The sequence below is a fragment of the Orbicella faveolata genome, unplaced genomic scaffold (assembly GCF_042242905.1).
Source record: "Orbicella faveolata isolate gen_17 unplaced genomic scaffold, um_ofav_v1 contig_26, whole genome shotgun sequence".
In the NCBI taxonomy this organism is placed as follows: Eukaryota; Metazoa; Cnidaria; class Anthozoa; order Scleractinia; family Merulinidae; genus Orbicella; species Orbicella faveolata.
The window spans coordinates 2672501-2688554 of NW_028301554.1; the positions used below are offsets into that span (position 1 = coordinate 2672501).

The window sequence follows — 16054 nt, forward strand, 5'->3', positions numbered from 1 at the left end:
GAGAGAGGTTACTAATCCGAAATCATTCATTCTTATGCCGTTTCACTAATGCACCTTACATAAAAAAAAACAACAACAACAACAGCAACAACATACATGATAAAAAGATATATTTATTGCTCGTGTGATTATGCCAATCATTAGGTTCCCCGAGGGGAAGATACATGATCCGTTATGTCTAAAAATTCTTTTTCTTCTCTCCTGTTCCCCGTTGCTTTAGTAAATTCTAATCTTACCTAAACTGTTTTGCCAAAGTCTCCGTTAATAGCAGAGACATGCATTTGAATAGGTGATAACGTTTCCTTACCCCCTAAAACCCCTGTGAGGGTCTCTATCGACAAGGCAATACATCTCCTGTTTTGAAGTCACTCAATATTTTACTACTACTGCAACTAAAATTCAAACAATTTATAAAAAATACAGTACTAACGCGCATTACGCTTAAAAGAAATAGTTCCCTTTGATTTCTGTCAATGTCTGGCTACACATTTCTCTAGATCTAATAGGCTACATATCTCTAAATCAGATGCCTATACAATTCGGGCCCTGAAGATTATAAAAAATGGGAACTACAAAGCCTGCAAAGCTACCATGATTAAAAAGCGCTGTAATTTTCAAACCTCTTTTAAAAGGCAGAGTTACCAATACACCTATTTTTGGATTACCTTACCTGAAAAATATTGCAGAAAAGCTATCACTTAATAGGAAATGATAAGCTATCTCATGCTAACTTCGATTGTTAGTCAGCTTGACTTTCATCGTGCTCTGTTTTCAAGCTTTCTCTCTTCACAGGAAGATAACACAAAACTGCTTTGTTGCTTACTTTTGCCAAATTTTCCCATTCGTTTAAATGAACGTGATACATCTCCTCTGGTGGGATTCTAATCCCACTGTCGATTGGAAATTTGTTGATGATGAAATAAACCCTCCCTTCTATTTCCACTGCACCAAGATTGTTTGGGGGAATATGTTTTTGTTCAACTACTGACCAAGTGTTCTTGTTATCATCATAGACTTCAACTGGTGCAGGATTGCCAGTTGGTTCACCAGTGCCGCTGTAACAAGAAAGTTTTCCCCCTGCCACATAGAGTTTGTCATTGACTACAAAAATGCTGGATCCAAAGTGCGGTCTGCAGGTTGACGCCTTTTCTTCCCAGTAATTGTTAATAGGGTCAAAGCAATCCAATACAGCGGAATTGATAACCCAATACCTATGCTTCCAACTGCCTTCTTGTTTTGTTTTTCCGCGAATTACATACATTTTATTTTCCAAAACTACTGCTGCTACAGTATGAAACTTATAGACATCACCTGGCCAGTTTCTACATTTAACTCCACTTTGCCAGTTATTACTAACCAAGCTATATCTCTGGGGCGGATTGGATTCAATGGATTCGTTGACTGCATATAAATGATCATCAACAGAACATAGGAAGTCGATCTTATGGTTGGACTCCAAAAATGGTGGCAGTGTCTCCCAAGAATTATTAACTATATGATAAAGGTATATAGCAAATTGGTCAGACTGGTTTTTTCCAGCTACATACAAGTAATTACCAAAATAATCTGCACAAAAGAATGACTGGGTTTTCACTAACTGTGCTACAGATGGCAAAGGTTTCCACATTTTGGCTTCGACGTCAAAATATTGAACTACAGTCTTGTACTTCAATTCTGGACCTTCATCAGTATCCTGAACGGGCTCTTTAGACTTTGTCGTATATTGGTTAATGGCCACCAGAACCTAAACGAAATAACTACAGATGAGCATGCTACTGATATCTGATTGCAACTGTATGATTATCATGAGTTTGGGACTCTTCAAGTCATATCCGTATATGCAAGTGCTTGTTGAAGTGAACTGATATTTCCACGATACTTTCTAACATACCGACAATAATATTTTGAAAACAAAAATTAAAGTTTACACCAAGTATTCAAACATGAACAATGATGACTACTAAAGAAAATGCTTAGCCATGCATAGGAACAGGTTCTTCCTTCCAAGTGAAATAACCAACCCCTACACCAGATAACCTGACTAGTGGTGGATGTACAGAGAACAACGGAAGAAGGGGAGACGGGAGAGTTACGACTACAAATAAAAATGGTTTTCACTCCATAAAAGACCAGTAAATAAGTTCATTGCAGCGATAGAATGGCTACTGAGAAAAAGATTGACAAACTAAATAGAAGAAGTATTCGCGCCCTCCCCCCCCCCCCCCCCCCGCCCCCACATTTCTCACCAATTGAGTTTTAGTAGGGGTTCCTCCTCATCCCCACACTGTATCCCAAATGTGGCAAAAGTACATTTACTTACCGAGCTCATCGATCGTGCTTTAGTTTTCTCAACAGCAAACTTGGAGTTGTGTGAAGGCATGTTACTATGCAACAGTGATTCTTGCAGAAGCATGCGAATCTCTGGGTCTTGTTGCATCTCTTCTGTATTCAGTTCTTGAATCACAACCTTGATATCCACCAGCCCCAGACGAACAGCTCCGATAACTCTGGCTGCTACTGCCATCCTCTCTTCCTTCTTGTGTTTAATCCACTGCATCACTGATTCAAAGACGAACGTCTCCGAAGGTGCATTGAGGTCATCTCGATTGAGGAGACTAAATAGTTCATTTGCGCCAAAGTGAGAACGAAATTCTTCGCTTTCACAAATCTCCTGATACATCGGTGCCATCTTTTTCTCCGCTGCTTCTTGCAGATCTTTCAGACCGTGTCTATCGGCAATTGTCCAAACTCGACAGTACGTTTGAACATCAAACCGAAGCTGGACAAACTGGATCAGCATGAAATCACAGCACAGTTTAGCAACACTTCCCACTTGAAGATGATCTGCTGCGGCAAGAACTTCAAACACGTTTTCCTCGTTGACGCGAAGATCTCCAGTGTAGATGGAGTCCATTACAATCTTTAAAGCATCAGGTGAAATGCTTTCATCTTTCAGTTCGATGACTTCCTGGTTCGTCTCTTTCATTCCATCAGTAAACATGGCGTGGAAATAATCGCTATTCGCAGCGAGTACAATGCGATGAGCTGGGAAGATGTCTTCACGCACTTTTAAACGAACGTCGATGAATTGACCTTCGTCTCGAAACTGAGCACATTTGGATAAAAGGACCTCGGAATGGGCGACCATCTTGAGATGATTTGCGATGTTGACGAACTCTGATAGTGAAAGAGAAGCGTTTTTATGCAACAGTGATTTGCAGTTTAAAAAATGCAAATCTTGCAGACGGAGAAATGCAAATCTTACAGAGTTGTTTTGTGATCGGCCCGTCTGCATCAAAAGCTCACGCAAGGAAGGTCACGAAACTGTTCAAACGCGACAGTATACGTTTGCACATCAAAATGAAGCAGAACAAACTGCACCAGCATGAAATCACAGAATGGTTTAACAATATTTCTCACGTGAAGTTGTTCAGCAGCGAGAAGAACTTCAAACACGTTCTTTGAACTTGGGGCAGTGTAGTCTCCAATTGAATCCTTTCGCCTGCACTTTTGAAACAAGATGTTTTATTGATAACAAAACCTTAGATTTCAGTAGATTATTAAACGCATAGGAACTGTCTGTGGGTTTTGTGGGTTATATCAATCTTTACTTCCTTTTTTATTTTCATGTTTAGGTCTCTTTCAAAACTTACCCAAGAGTTACACTGAAGAAGATATTAGGTGCACTCGTATTAAGGACGGTGCCTACTAAATAGAAAGGTTTTTGCGCCAGGTTTGGACCATGCGGAAAAAGTAGATCTTTGCAAGGGCTATTGGAATCCACAAAGAAGAATGGGGGTAGCCACGCATTTTTTTCGAGATAATTAGCCTTGAATCTCAACAAAAATGCTGACATCAGCAATTTTCTGATAAAAGAAGGAAAGGATATTTCTTCACAGATTTCCTTAGATTTCACCTTTGCATACAGAAAAGCAAACACGTTTATAAAGGTCTTAAGACTACATGGTAAATGATAAAATAAAAACCATTTTTGGTGTGTTTTCAATGACAAAATCGTTCCAACAGCACTTTTAGCCTCTGACAGCCTTCTTTTGGTTCAGCTAAAACATAGTCTAAATAGCATTTCCTCACAACCAAAAACTAATCACGTGCTGAATAGGCTTTCCACTTCCATCCCATAAAATGTAGGGGTAACCACGCGTTTTTTAAAGTTATTCATCTTTTTTGAAATGTTTTACGGCGCCCAAAACATTTTTTCCTGTCACCTCCCCAGTAACTAAAACATTTGCGTCTTTAGCACTTGTTTTTTGTGCGCACTACGCCATCTGCAGATATATGTTCACAGTTGGATTTCAGTATAATTTTTGACAGATAAAAGCTAGCTTTTCAGCAGGAAGCCGTTAACAGTTAGTGGCTAGCGATACGCTCTTATTACATACAGTACATACATACTTTATTGACTTTCCCCAAGAGGCTTTTCAAAGACTTAAATTTAAATAAGTACAACAATAAAAATAAGATGGCAACAATAAAAATGTACTTTAAGGACCCTAAAAAATTATTAATACTAGTATTTTAGTAGTTGTAGTGTTATTTTTTACTGGTATTTTATCACTGGGAATGATCACATGGTCATCCCTGAAGTCTACAAGTGCTTAACACGCACTTAAAATTCCCTCGAGTCATGCGCATACAGCACGCGCAACGTTTCAATTTTAAAAAGTTTTTAAATCGCGGGTAACATCAAGCGGTTTTTCAACTGATGAAGGCTTAAGAGTCAGCCGAAACGTCGTGCTGAAATGTACAAGTCAGTGACAAAAAACGGCACTTTTATCGATTATATTTAAGAATCTATATAATCCTTTACCACTTTACGTTTCCTGTTAAATTTAAAGCAGATACTGATTTAAAAGTTCTAAGATAACACTATTCTGGTATTCCTGGGTTTAGTGCGGGTTCATTAAATTTGGTTTGGTCACAGTAGGATAATTTTGCTTTCATTTCAGTTGTGTACTTGGTAGCGTAGTTGATTACGTTGATGCCAACCCTAGCGCGCGCGTGGCGGCTAACCATGCCCTGCGTGACGCGCAGAACGTGTGCGCACAAACAAAAGTAGGCACCGTCGTTAAATGAGAATGAAGCACTTGTGCACCTTGTCCTTTTTACCTAAAATCAACTATTTTTCTTAGTATTTCTAATTTCCACCTACCTATTTGCAGTACGCCAGTCGAAAAAAACAATCATCTTGTAACAACTCCATCTTCTTGGTCTTGCTTGCCAGATTTTTAGTGCACGGCATATTTGAAACTGTCTTCTCATCAAGTCTAAGTCGCAAAGTCTGGTTAACATTTTTTAAGGACGTTCGCGCTAATTGTTTCTGTGCATCCTTACTGCGCACGCAAATTCACACGCTACGTCATGCATCGAGCGCGCGCGCTAAGCACTAAAATGAACAATGATAGGGCGGATGGCGATTGCTATAGCTTTGCGTGGATTTAACGATCTTGGACGTTCGGTGAACCCTACTTTTCTTACCAGAAACTGATTTTATTTACAATTATCACCACATTGTCCAAAAATGGACAAAAAATCAATGTGGGAAGTTAAAAAAATTTCAAGATCTCTGCCCACGGGGCGTCGAATCCTGCCATCTTGCGGCTGCAAGGCGCGTGAAACTATGGTTGCTAAATGCGAACTTGTTCTTTAAGAAACCTTGTCAGTTGGCTAAATTCACTCAATAGGTCCACTTAAACAATATTTGGCTGAGAAAATTTCACTTAAAAGATCTAATTGCAGTATTTTTGGGCTTACAGACACTTTGGCCTTATTCGCTAACGAAGTCCGATTTTTTTAGATTTAGGGTGTTCTTCCGGGCATGTTCTCTCCAAAACGAAGTCGGTGACCCCCCATTTTTTTGTCCTTTTTGGCAAAAATAGATCATTACCTTTCTGCGTGGCAAGTTTAAAAAAAATCTGTATGTGGGAACATTTTGGGCGTGAACGTCCTTAAATCAACACTTTTCTACTTTCGCACAGCACTTGTGCACGAACAATTGCTAAATCTCTTATTATTGCGATATTCTTGAAATGTCCAAGCTGTAATGAGCAAGGACACTGTTCGCTTGTCTCTTACGTTACCGTGGGCATGCAGTGATCTCGAGAATGCCACTGAAGCTTGAATGCATTTAACGTTAGTCAAGTACAATGTCAGCTCATTTTGTCAATCAAAGTCAGTTAGTAACTTGAGCGTAGATCAAATATTCGTCAAGATGGATGATAATACTGCTGTGGAAAATGTCCCAAACTTCTGACTATGAGAACAATAGAACGAACAAGCAAAGCCAAATTTGCAGCTCTTTTCCTCACAACCCCTTAGACTGGGCAACTGTATAAGAAATTCCGTTTATCTCAGTAACTGGTACGACGACTAGAGTGTCTTTATTTAAGATACTACTCAAAATTCTTTTCACTAATTCTGCTCTTTTTCAAGGTGGAAATATCCACTACTCTTCTCTGATCTTGTTTGGGATACTCCTCCACTCTGCGAATTTCGAGGTCATTCCCTTCAGCCTATGTGGTCTAACCAAACCACATGCTGCAAATAGCCAGGCTTTAAAGCTTGTATCACGCGGCATTTTCAATAGACACTTTGTATAACAGGCGGCCAAATTTGAAAAATACTTTATACATCCTAAGCCTCGTGTTGATGTTACCAGACAAAGGATTTTTCACGTGAATGTGAAGAAAGCAAGCAAATCAGAAGATTTCATCGAAGTGTAGGGGAGGCAAAATTAAATGATACACACAACACTTTAAATTGTCAAAGGTTCGAAAGGAAATTTATTAAACTAACTTTGATATATAGTTTTCACAAGGAGTTTAAAACAGACTATGTCCTTTAGATTATAATAACTACAAACAGGAGCCATAATCGGGGACGGAGACCGTAAGTCTTGGGATCCGCGGGCACCTATGATATGGGACAATTTTTCTATTTTTAGAACAAATTGCGCCATCCTGACGTCATATATCCGCGCGGATCCACGCACATGTCGGGGGCTCTCGCATGGATGTTGTCACGTTGCGTGATCAAATGGTGAGAGTTGAGAGACCTTGAGAGATTATCATGCGTATTTTTCACAGCGATGGCAGGGAATAAGGCAGGGAATACGAACCAGGGTGCTTATATGTAGTTTTATGCTCCGAGCTAACGGAAAAGGTGGGTTTTTCAGGGTCGAGAACAAGACTTCAATCTCGCGCTGGGAATGAATAATAAGATCTGCTCGCGCTAGTTGTAAGCTTACGCGTATGTCTTTGCGTTTGTTCTGACTTAAGAATACAGCAAGAAACTCTCTACTCTGGTATCGAGTTAATTTGTAAGTTTCTCAGACAATGGTTAATCATAACCAAAACCTGTTTTGATGGTTTCTTATTGTTTCTGCTTGTTTGGTGAGTTTGCAAAAGTTTTTGAAAGGAAAGTCTGACGCGTACAATTAGCTCATTTGCATAGTGCAGCTCGTGCACTTTCAAGTCCGAGTCGGTGTTTTCAATTGTCAACAAATCTTGACAAAGATTTCTTTCGTTATCTTTTGTGCTGAGATGCTGCAACAAATTTCACGAACGCAAAAAAGGCTACTAACATCATGTGTGTTTCTTCAACATAAGCATAGTGAAGTTTTACACTGCGAAAATGAAAATAGACAGGGAGTTTTGATAACTCGATCAACAAAATCGAAATCGTTATTCGAAGTTGATTAAAGAAAGCGTCATCGTAACTTTGCTGATTATTTCTGCTTTATTCACATATTTTCAGTTTAGCTTTTAATATGTTCTCAAACATTTATCAATCTTAAACTTATTTAAAAACTATAGAGTTATTGTTTGAGTTCGATGTACGCTTTCACACGAAAGTGCGACGGAAGTACAATTTGTCATGTTTACTGACTGTGCAAAACACTCATCGGCGGGCGCTCTCATTCATCGACAACAGAGAATTTGCTGAATTTTTAGACGAATAAAACCGAGCAGTTTCTACAGACGTAAAGTTATTGGGCCTTGATGAAACATCAAGCGTTGCTTACAATTCAGGCGAAACTCAAACTAGCAATTATTTTTTTTTACTTTTCGGTCGCGATAGACTGGCAAATTCCTCGCAAGCGTGTGGTAAGAGGAGCTAGAAAACTATGAAGTCCTGAAGTTCTGCTATATCTAAATATATCCAGCTAGTTTTTTGCTGTGTAATGGAAAAGCTGTTAATCTTCAACATATGTGAAATTTAAAGTTGAGTAATATACAGCTCATGTAAAAGACGCATCCGTCGGAACACAACTTGGTAAGCGATATATATAAGCTTAAAGCGGAACATACCTAAATTCGACATTGTCTTATACTTCACTCAAACTGGAGCAGCTTACGACGAAAATACTTAAGCAAAATTCCAACAGACGTAAACGCGTTGAGTTGCGGGCCAAAAACATGAAAAATTTCCCCCAACGCCATTTCCTCCGCGCGACATTCGCAAAAATCCTCGCAGTATGTACGCGCGTGTGTCGCAGGCGATGGCGCAATTTGTTCTAAAAATAGAATTATTGTCCCATATCATGGGGACAACCCCAATACTAGAAATGGCGCGCGCTTACGTTCTCCGTCCCCGATTATGGCTCCTGCTACAAATTATGTTTAGGGGTTACTGGTATAAACTGCTAACGTGAAAAACAAGAATTTGAGTAAAGTGTTGTCATTCAATTCTTGAAAAAGATATTGCATACACATGTATAGCGCAAAAGCTACATACCTTATTATTGATAACCGCCTGCAATGTCTCTAGAAGAAAGCTTTTCAACCTTAATAAAAAGTAACGAATTTATCTTATTTTCTGTATTTCACAGAGGCCTCTTCACACAGTTCTAAAGGTACTTTTAAAGCTAATTTGAGCAGACTAGCGGAACATTTGAAAGTCTGTCCAGTTGCGAGTTTAATACTAAAGTGATTTTCACTTGAGTGTCCAAAAGTAACTGGTTTATTACGTTTAATGTACTATTGGCTTAAAAAAAAAAATCGCGCCACTTTCTTATCCAATCAGAAGTAAAACCAAAACCAATTGTTACTCGCTCGCACGCGTTTTCCCTTGATTCGCGTCAGCTACATGTTTTTACTTCGAGTTTTGATTGGTTGATTCTATTCTCTGTGCCTTTTGTGACTGGACAGAGTAATAACTTTGGTTTTGGTTCTATGACACACATTTGAAAACCGCTTTAAAATTTGTACAAATTTAATTCAGGACTACTAAAGGTTTAGACCAAGAAAACGAGTGCTAAGCAAGAAAGGAGATTCATAAGCTTGGATTAAAGATCGAGACAAGGGATGGAACTAGTCTTCCTTTCCTATCATCTCCTACCTGACCTTCATGTTTTTGCTCGCCTCAGCCCTCCCTGGTTTGCTCGCAATCGTTTTCCTTCGTATAGTATTTCACGTATTGAACCATGTCCAACTTTAAAATTACAAGAAAATTCTATTGTAGCATATTTTGATGTGTAAAGGTGATATTTTAAGTGAAAAAAAAAAATATTCTCACTCTGCTTTCAAACTCTTCCTTTTTACTGGCATATAACACAGAACAGCAGTATTGGAAATTTCTCCTAATTTTTCCCACTCACCCAAATGAACAGGATACAGCTCTCCTGGTGGAATTCTTATGCCACTGTCAACTGGAAATTTGTTTATTATAAAATAAACCTTCCCTTCTATTTCCACTGCACTAAGCTTGTTTGGAGGAATGTGTTTTTGTTCCACAACAGACCAAGTGTTGTTTTCCTCGTCATAAGCTTCTACAGGTGCAGGCTTACCCTGTAGAGCATCGTTTTGGTCAATATAATCACACCCCCCTGCAACATAGATTCTATTGTTTACTACAAAAAGACTTGAACCAAAGTGAGGCTTACAGGTTGTTGCTTTTCCTTTCCATTCGTTCTTTACTGGATCAAAGCAGTGTAGCCCTGCATTTTCCATAAGCCAATTGTCACCTGGAGCCCATTGACCCCCATAAAGGACATAAAGCTTCGAGTGAAGTACTGTTGCTCCACTACTGTAAAACCGGTAAATATCAGCACTCGTAATACGTACTTTAGCAAAATTTTGCCACTGACATTTAGAAAAGCTATACCTTTGAGGAACCTGATTGCGGTCAGAACTAACTGCATACATGAAATCGTCTACAATACACAAAATGTCGATTAAACCGCACGAGTGTGGCTGTTTCTCCCACACACTACCTTCTGTATCGTAACGATAAATACGAGGACCAACACCAGCTTCAGATCCGGCAACATACAAGTTATCGCCAGCAGACGCTGCACAATGACATTGAGTTGCCTCAATTGTTGGTGTTGTGGATGCCAAAGGTTTCCACGTTTTGACTTCAACATCAAAATACTGCATTTGAGCCTGGGGTAGAACTGCTAGAAGAACCTGAAATGACAGAAAAGGAAACAGAAATTTCAATAATACAAAGAAATGTCAAAGATCTGTCCGAAAACAACCGAATCACGACAAAAAATTCTGAAACAAAAATGTTGCGTCACCAGTCAGGTATACACCGTTACATTTTCGACATTGGGAGGGGGCCCGCGCAATTACAAAAAAGATTTCTCCTAAAAGAAAATCCGAAAAGGAAACACTCGGAAAGCGAGCAACAAAAAATAAATATATGTAGTAAATAAAAATTCGTGCACAACCTGACGCTGGAAAAAATATTCTCGATGAGAAAAAATTGGCCAACATTCCCTCGGCCTCCCTCCCCCAAATTGAAATGGTCCTTCCCTACCAAATGTGCGTACAGTATTTTCTGGGACTGGGATTACGTGGCAATATCAAGTGATTACGGTGACGTAAAATATGAAACTAGTAGCAATAAAAATTAGAGCAGTGCGTCCACCCGCGCAGTTTTCATGTTTGGTCTACTTTCAGAAATGAAAAAGGTGAATTAACCATTCTGACCACAAAACACGGCCTATTGCCGAGTCACACAACACGGAAGGTTTATTTTCCGACAACCAATTTAGGCCACAACGAATTTGCTGAGCTACAAATCGGAAAATGTGTTTTCTGACCACAGATCTCTGGGTCATCATAGCCATTTTGCGAAGTTACACGGAAGATTTGTTTTCTTTAACACAACTCGTGGCCATTTGCCATCGCCAAGCTACGAAACATTCTTTCCTGATGACGCAGGCGTTGGTTACTTGTCGAACACTAGAGAGTCAAAATAGATGGAGCTTTGCAGAAATCATCCTCACTTCGAATCTATACGCCGAATACGTGACTGCGTGCATGCGCGCATGATGTAATTTGCCCCTGCTGTTGGGTAGGAGGCGGGGGGGGGGGGGGGGGGGGCGGAAATCGGCGAACAAATCCGTAAGTGCAATTCTTCATACAAACGGGATTAGGATTGTGTTACACCGTGTGAACGCAATTATGTCAAATTTAAATTTCACGCAAACGTAGTTTTTAAAATCAACTTTGCAAAATCTATAATTTTTATAGATTGTGATAAATGGATAATTTTTATAGATTGTGATAGATGGGTAATTTGTTGTGACATAGAATTGAATTCGTGACTTAGTAGGCATTGCGAAGTAAAGTCCAAAAACTCTTACCGGGCTAGTTGCTCGTGTTTTTGTTTTCTCCACAGCAAACTTGGGATTACGAGAAGGCATGTGACTATAGATTAACGCTTCATGGAATTGCTTGTAGATCTCAGGAACTCGTTCCATCTCCTCTGTGTCCAGTTCTTGAATCACAACCTTGATGTCCACCAGCCCCAGACGAACAGCTCCGATAACTTTGGCTGCAACTGCCATCCTCTCTGCCTTCTTGTGTTTAATCCACTGCATCACTGATTTGAAGACGTACGTCTCCGAAGGTGTGCTGAGGTCATCTCGACTGAGGAGGCTGCATAATTGGTCTCCACCAACATTAGAAAGGAATTCTTCGCTTTCACAAACATCCACGTACATCGAAGCCATCTTCTTCTCGGCTGCTTCTTGCAGATCTCTCAGACCGTGTCTATCGGCCACTGTGGAGAGCAGACAGTAGTTGTGAAGATCAAGTCGGAGCTGGATAAATTCCCTCTTCAAGAAATCACAACATTGTTGAACAACAGTTGTGACTTGAAGATGATCAGCTGCGGTAAGAACTTCAAACACGTTTTCCTCGTTGACGCAAAGCTCTCCAGTGTAGATGGAGTCCATTACAATCTTTAAAGCATCTGGTGAAATGCTTTCATCTTTCAGTTCGATGACTTCCTGGTTCGACTCCTTCATTTCAGCAGTAAACATGGCGTGGAAATAATCGCTATTCGCAGCGAGTACAATGCGATGAGCCGGAAAGATGTCTTCACGTACTTTTAAACGAACGTCGATGAATTGACCTTCGTCTCGAAACTGAGCACACTTGGATAAAAGAATCTCAGAGTGGGCGACCATCTTGCGATGCTTTTGCTTTACATTTACAATGCGCCTTGTAGACATTAAAATGCAAATTTGATAGATCGTCACATGATCGCTCCACCCACAACAAAATCGTCACGCGAGCAAGGTCACGAAACGCTTGGCTAATCAGAATCAGTGTCGCAGTCCCACAACCTGCATGCGTGACTTCTAGTTCTGTTTTCTTCCCAAAGTATTCCGCCCTGCTCCATAGAGGCAAGACCCAATATGTGACGACAATTTTGATAAACAACATAGAATTCAAATCTCTGTTTTATTTTATTCCTTGAGGTTTCTCGAAGTAACTGTTAAAAACTACGTCAGTTCCATTTATGTGCCAAGCCGGATTACGAGACAACGCCCCCAATACCCTCTAAATTATTCTACGATTTCTTGAAGCAACAAGAGAGAGCTTACTAACTGAAAATCATTCATTCTTTTCGCTCACTAATGCGGTTGACATTAAAAAAAAACATACGGGATCAACACACTTAGTTACCTTTACCTTCATAGAGTTAGTACAGCCAGTGAGGCTGGGAGGCGCGGTGGCCTCATGGTTAGTGCGCTCGTCTCCGGATCGAGCGGTCCGGGTTCGAGCCCTGGCCGAGGACATTGTGTTGTGTTCTTGGGCAAGACACTTTACTCTCACAGTGCCTCTCTCCACCCAGGTGTATAAATGGGTACCGGCGAACTTAATGCTGGGGGTAACCCTGCGATGGACTAGCATCCCATCCAGGGGGGAGTAGAAATTCTCCCAGTCGCTTCATGCTACAGAAACCGGGATAAGCTCTGGCCTGATGGGCCACTTGGCTCGCATGCAGACTTTACCTTACCTTACAGCCAGTGAGGCATCACAGCAACTGTTCATTGCTACTGAGTACTATTTATTTGCACGGATATTATTAATACACAGTCGTGAGGTTCTCTGAGGGGAAGATACATCATGTTTAGTTTCTTTTTTACTCCCTATTTGTAAATTCTACTCTTACCAAAACTATGTTTCCAAAGTTCCCGTTAATACAAAACTTAAAAGTAGACTCTTCCCTTAGTTCCTCACAATAATTAACCTAAAAAACCATTCCCTTAAAAAAATAAATGATGTTATTTACTTGTTTCCCAAACGCCCCTGGGAACCAACTAAAACAAAACCGAAACATTAGCAAGTTTGTCAACGTTTTTATTAACCAGCTTAAATATTTCAAAAATAGATGAGTAACCAGGATAAGACATTTCGAAAAATAGAAAAACGATCTCTGGTTAAAAATTTTTGTTTAAAACGAGCTTTCGACTACCAGTCTGTAGTCTTTAACGAGTAATAGAACTAGACAAAAAGCGCGAACGTTAAAATATATACTGAGGAAAGTGTGAAAAAACAAAATTATAATAAAAAACAATAGAAATGCTTGTGTGCGTGTAAAAATGCTAATGTGAGGTTCAAAATAAAATTGAATATTGTCTTGGTAATTGTTCCGCATTATTGCCAGTATAGTTCGTAATTGCTATGTGCCAGGATTCCAGAGTTTTTCTAACACGGAGATTTCCCTTGTCAATCACGCGTGCATTGTCAAAGTCGATGGAATGGTCGTTTCACCAGGCATGTGAAGCAATGTTCGAACCTTTTTTAAAGGTTTTTGTGTTTCTAATATGTTCTTTCTTCCTTGTTTGTAAACATCTACCAGTCTCGCCGATATAGCTCCACGGACAATCGGCGCATGGGATCTTGTAAACGACATTTGTTTGTAGTTCCGCGGGTGGTCTTGATTTCGGAGGTACAAACTCTTGTTGTAATGTCTTAAGGAGTCTGCTTGTAATTTGTATTCCATTGTTTCTTAGAAGTCTTGAGGGAGGTTCAGTTAGGCCTTTGATGTAAGCGTAAGCAATTACACCTTACAACGTTTTGTTCATATGCATTTAAGCATGCCATAGATGGCAAAGGTTTCCATGTTTTGGTTTCAATATCAAAGTACTGTATCTGCGTCGAAGGGAGAATGGCAACAAGAACCTGAAACCAGATTGAAAGATAAGGTGTACTAAGTATATTGTGAATATACGTGAATTTGTTCTGCATTGAATATTTATCAGGATAAGACTTGGGTATGCTGGTGAACTTTGAACATGCTGTCAATGTATTGCGTAGTCTGAGATTTGGAAACTTTTAGGGACTCCTGTGGGCACATAGCCATGAGTGTATTTGGAATCCTCTAACACGTATAGGCCCTCGGCAAAACAAAGCTAACACACGTGAAGGTGGTCGAGTTTGCGTGACCATACTACTGCCACGTTAAAATATGATATTGATTACCTTGCTCGACTCTTAATAATTATCTGCTGGAGAAACTAATTATACAAAACAGTTTACCCTTCCAATAAGTCATGCCGGTTTCTTTCAACCCTCTATCCCCGTCTTCCTCCCCACCCCACTGCAATGGTTCATATAATTGTCATGTCTCGTAGTGAGTGTGCTTTCTCTTACCGGACACATAGATCGAGGTTTTGCTTTCTCTACAGCAAATTTAGAATTCTCTGAAGGCATGTGCTTAAAGATTGACGTTTCATACACCAACATATGAATCTCTGGATCTCTTTGCATTTCGTCTGTGTTCAGTTCTTCAATTACGACCCTGATATCCACCAGCCCCAGACGAACAGCTCCGATAACTTTGGCTGCAACTGCCATCCTCTCTTCCTTCTTGTGTTTAATCCACTGCATCACTGATTTGAAGACGAACGTCTCCGAAGGCGAACTGAGGTCATCTCGACTAAGGAGGCTGAATAATTGGTCTCCACCAATATGGGTCAGGAATTCTTTGCTTTCACAGATATCCTTGAACATCGAAGCCATCTTCTTCTCCGCTGCCTCTTGCAGATCTCTGAGACCGTGTCTATCGGCCACTGTGGAAAGCAGACAGTAGTTGTGAAGGTCAAGTCGGAGCTGGATAAATTCCCTCTTCAAGAAATCACAGCACTGTTGCACAACAGTTGTGACTTGAAGATGATCTGCTGCGGCAAGAACTTCAAACACGTTTTTCTCGTTGACGTTAAGCTCTCCAGTGTAGATGGAGTCCATTACAATCTTTACGGCAGCGGAGGAAATACTTTCATCCTTCAGTTCGATGACTTCCTGGTTGGACTCCTTCATTTCAGCAGTAAACATGGCGTGGAAATAATCGCTATTCGCAGCGAGTACAATGCGATGAGCCGGAAAGATGTCTTCACGCACTTTTAAACGAACATCGATGAATTGACCTTCGTCTCGAAATTGAGCACACTTGGATAAAAGAATCTCGGAATGGGCGACCATCTTAAGATGGTTTGCTTTACATTTCTTACACACCCTGTCAACGCTTGAAATGCTAATCTGGCAGATCAAGGAATGCAAATCGTACAGATGTTTGAGTGATTGTCGCGTCTCCATCCAAACATCACGCAAGAACGGTCACGGAACCGAAGCTGTACAAACTGCATCGATCAGCGTGAAATCACAGCATAGGTTAACATTACTTGTCACTTCAAGATGATCAACTTCGGCAAGAACCTCAAACACATTCGTATAAGTTGGTAAGTTCAATTTTGTTTCGAGAATCTGTATGATGATCCAGGTCTTTCTTG

General features: G+C 40.2%; 2 protein-coding genes across 2 annotated transcripts; both read right to left on the bottom strand.

Moving 5' to 3' along the window:
• Nucleotides 1-93: 93 nt before the first annotated feature.
• Nucleotides 94-3233, bottom strand: LOC149107637 (kelch-like protein 26). The gene is made up of 2 exons (XM_089296071.1): nucleotides 2321-3233; nucleotides 94-1744 (listed from the first exon to the last, which is right to left on the bottom strand). Exons 1-2 carry the CDS (start codon nucleotides 3146-3148, stop codon nucleotides 740-742), a joined length of 1833 nt encoding a protein of 610 aa, XP_089152197.1. The 5' UTR covers nucleotides 3149-3233; the 3' UTR covers nucleotides 94-739.
• Nucleotides 3234-9530: 6297 nt separating this feature from the next.
• Nucleotides 9531-16041, bottom strand: LOC110068831 (kelch-like protein 26). The gene is made up of 4 exons (XM_089296116.1): nucleotides 14919-16041; nucleotides 14298-14447; nucleotides 11615-12526; nucleotides 9531-10427 (listed from the first exon to the last, which is right to left on the bottom strand). The coding sequence occupies exons 1-4, from the start codon at nucleotides 15858-15860 to the stop codon at nucleotides 9531-9533; spliced, it is 2901 nt and encodes a 966-aa protein (XP_089152242.1). The 5' UTR covers nucleotides 15861-16041.
• Nucleotides 16042-16054: the final 13 nt, after the last annotated feature.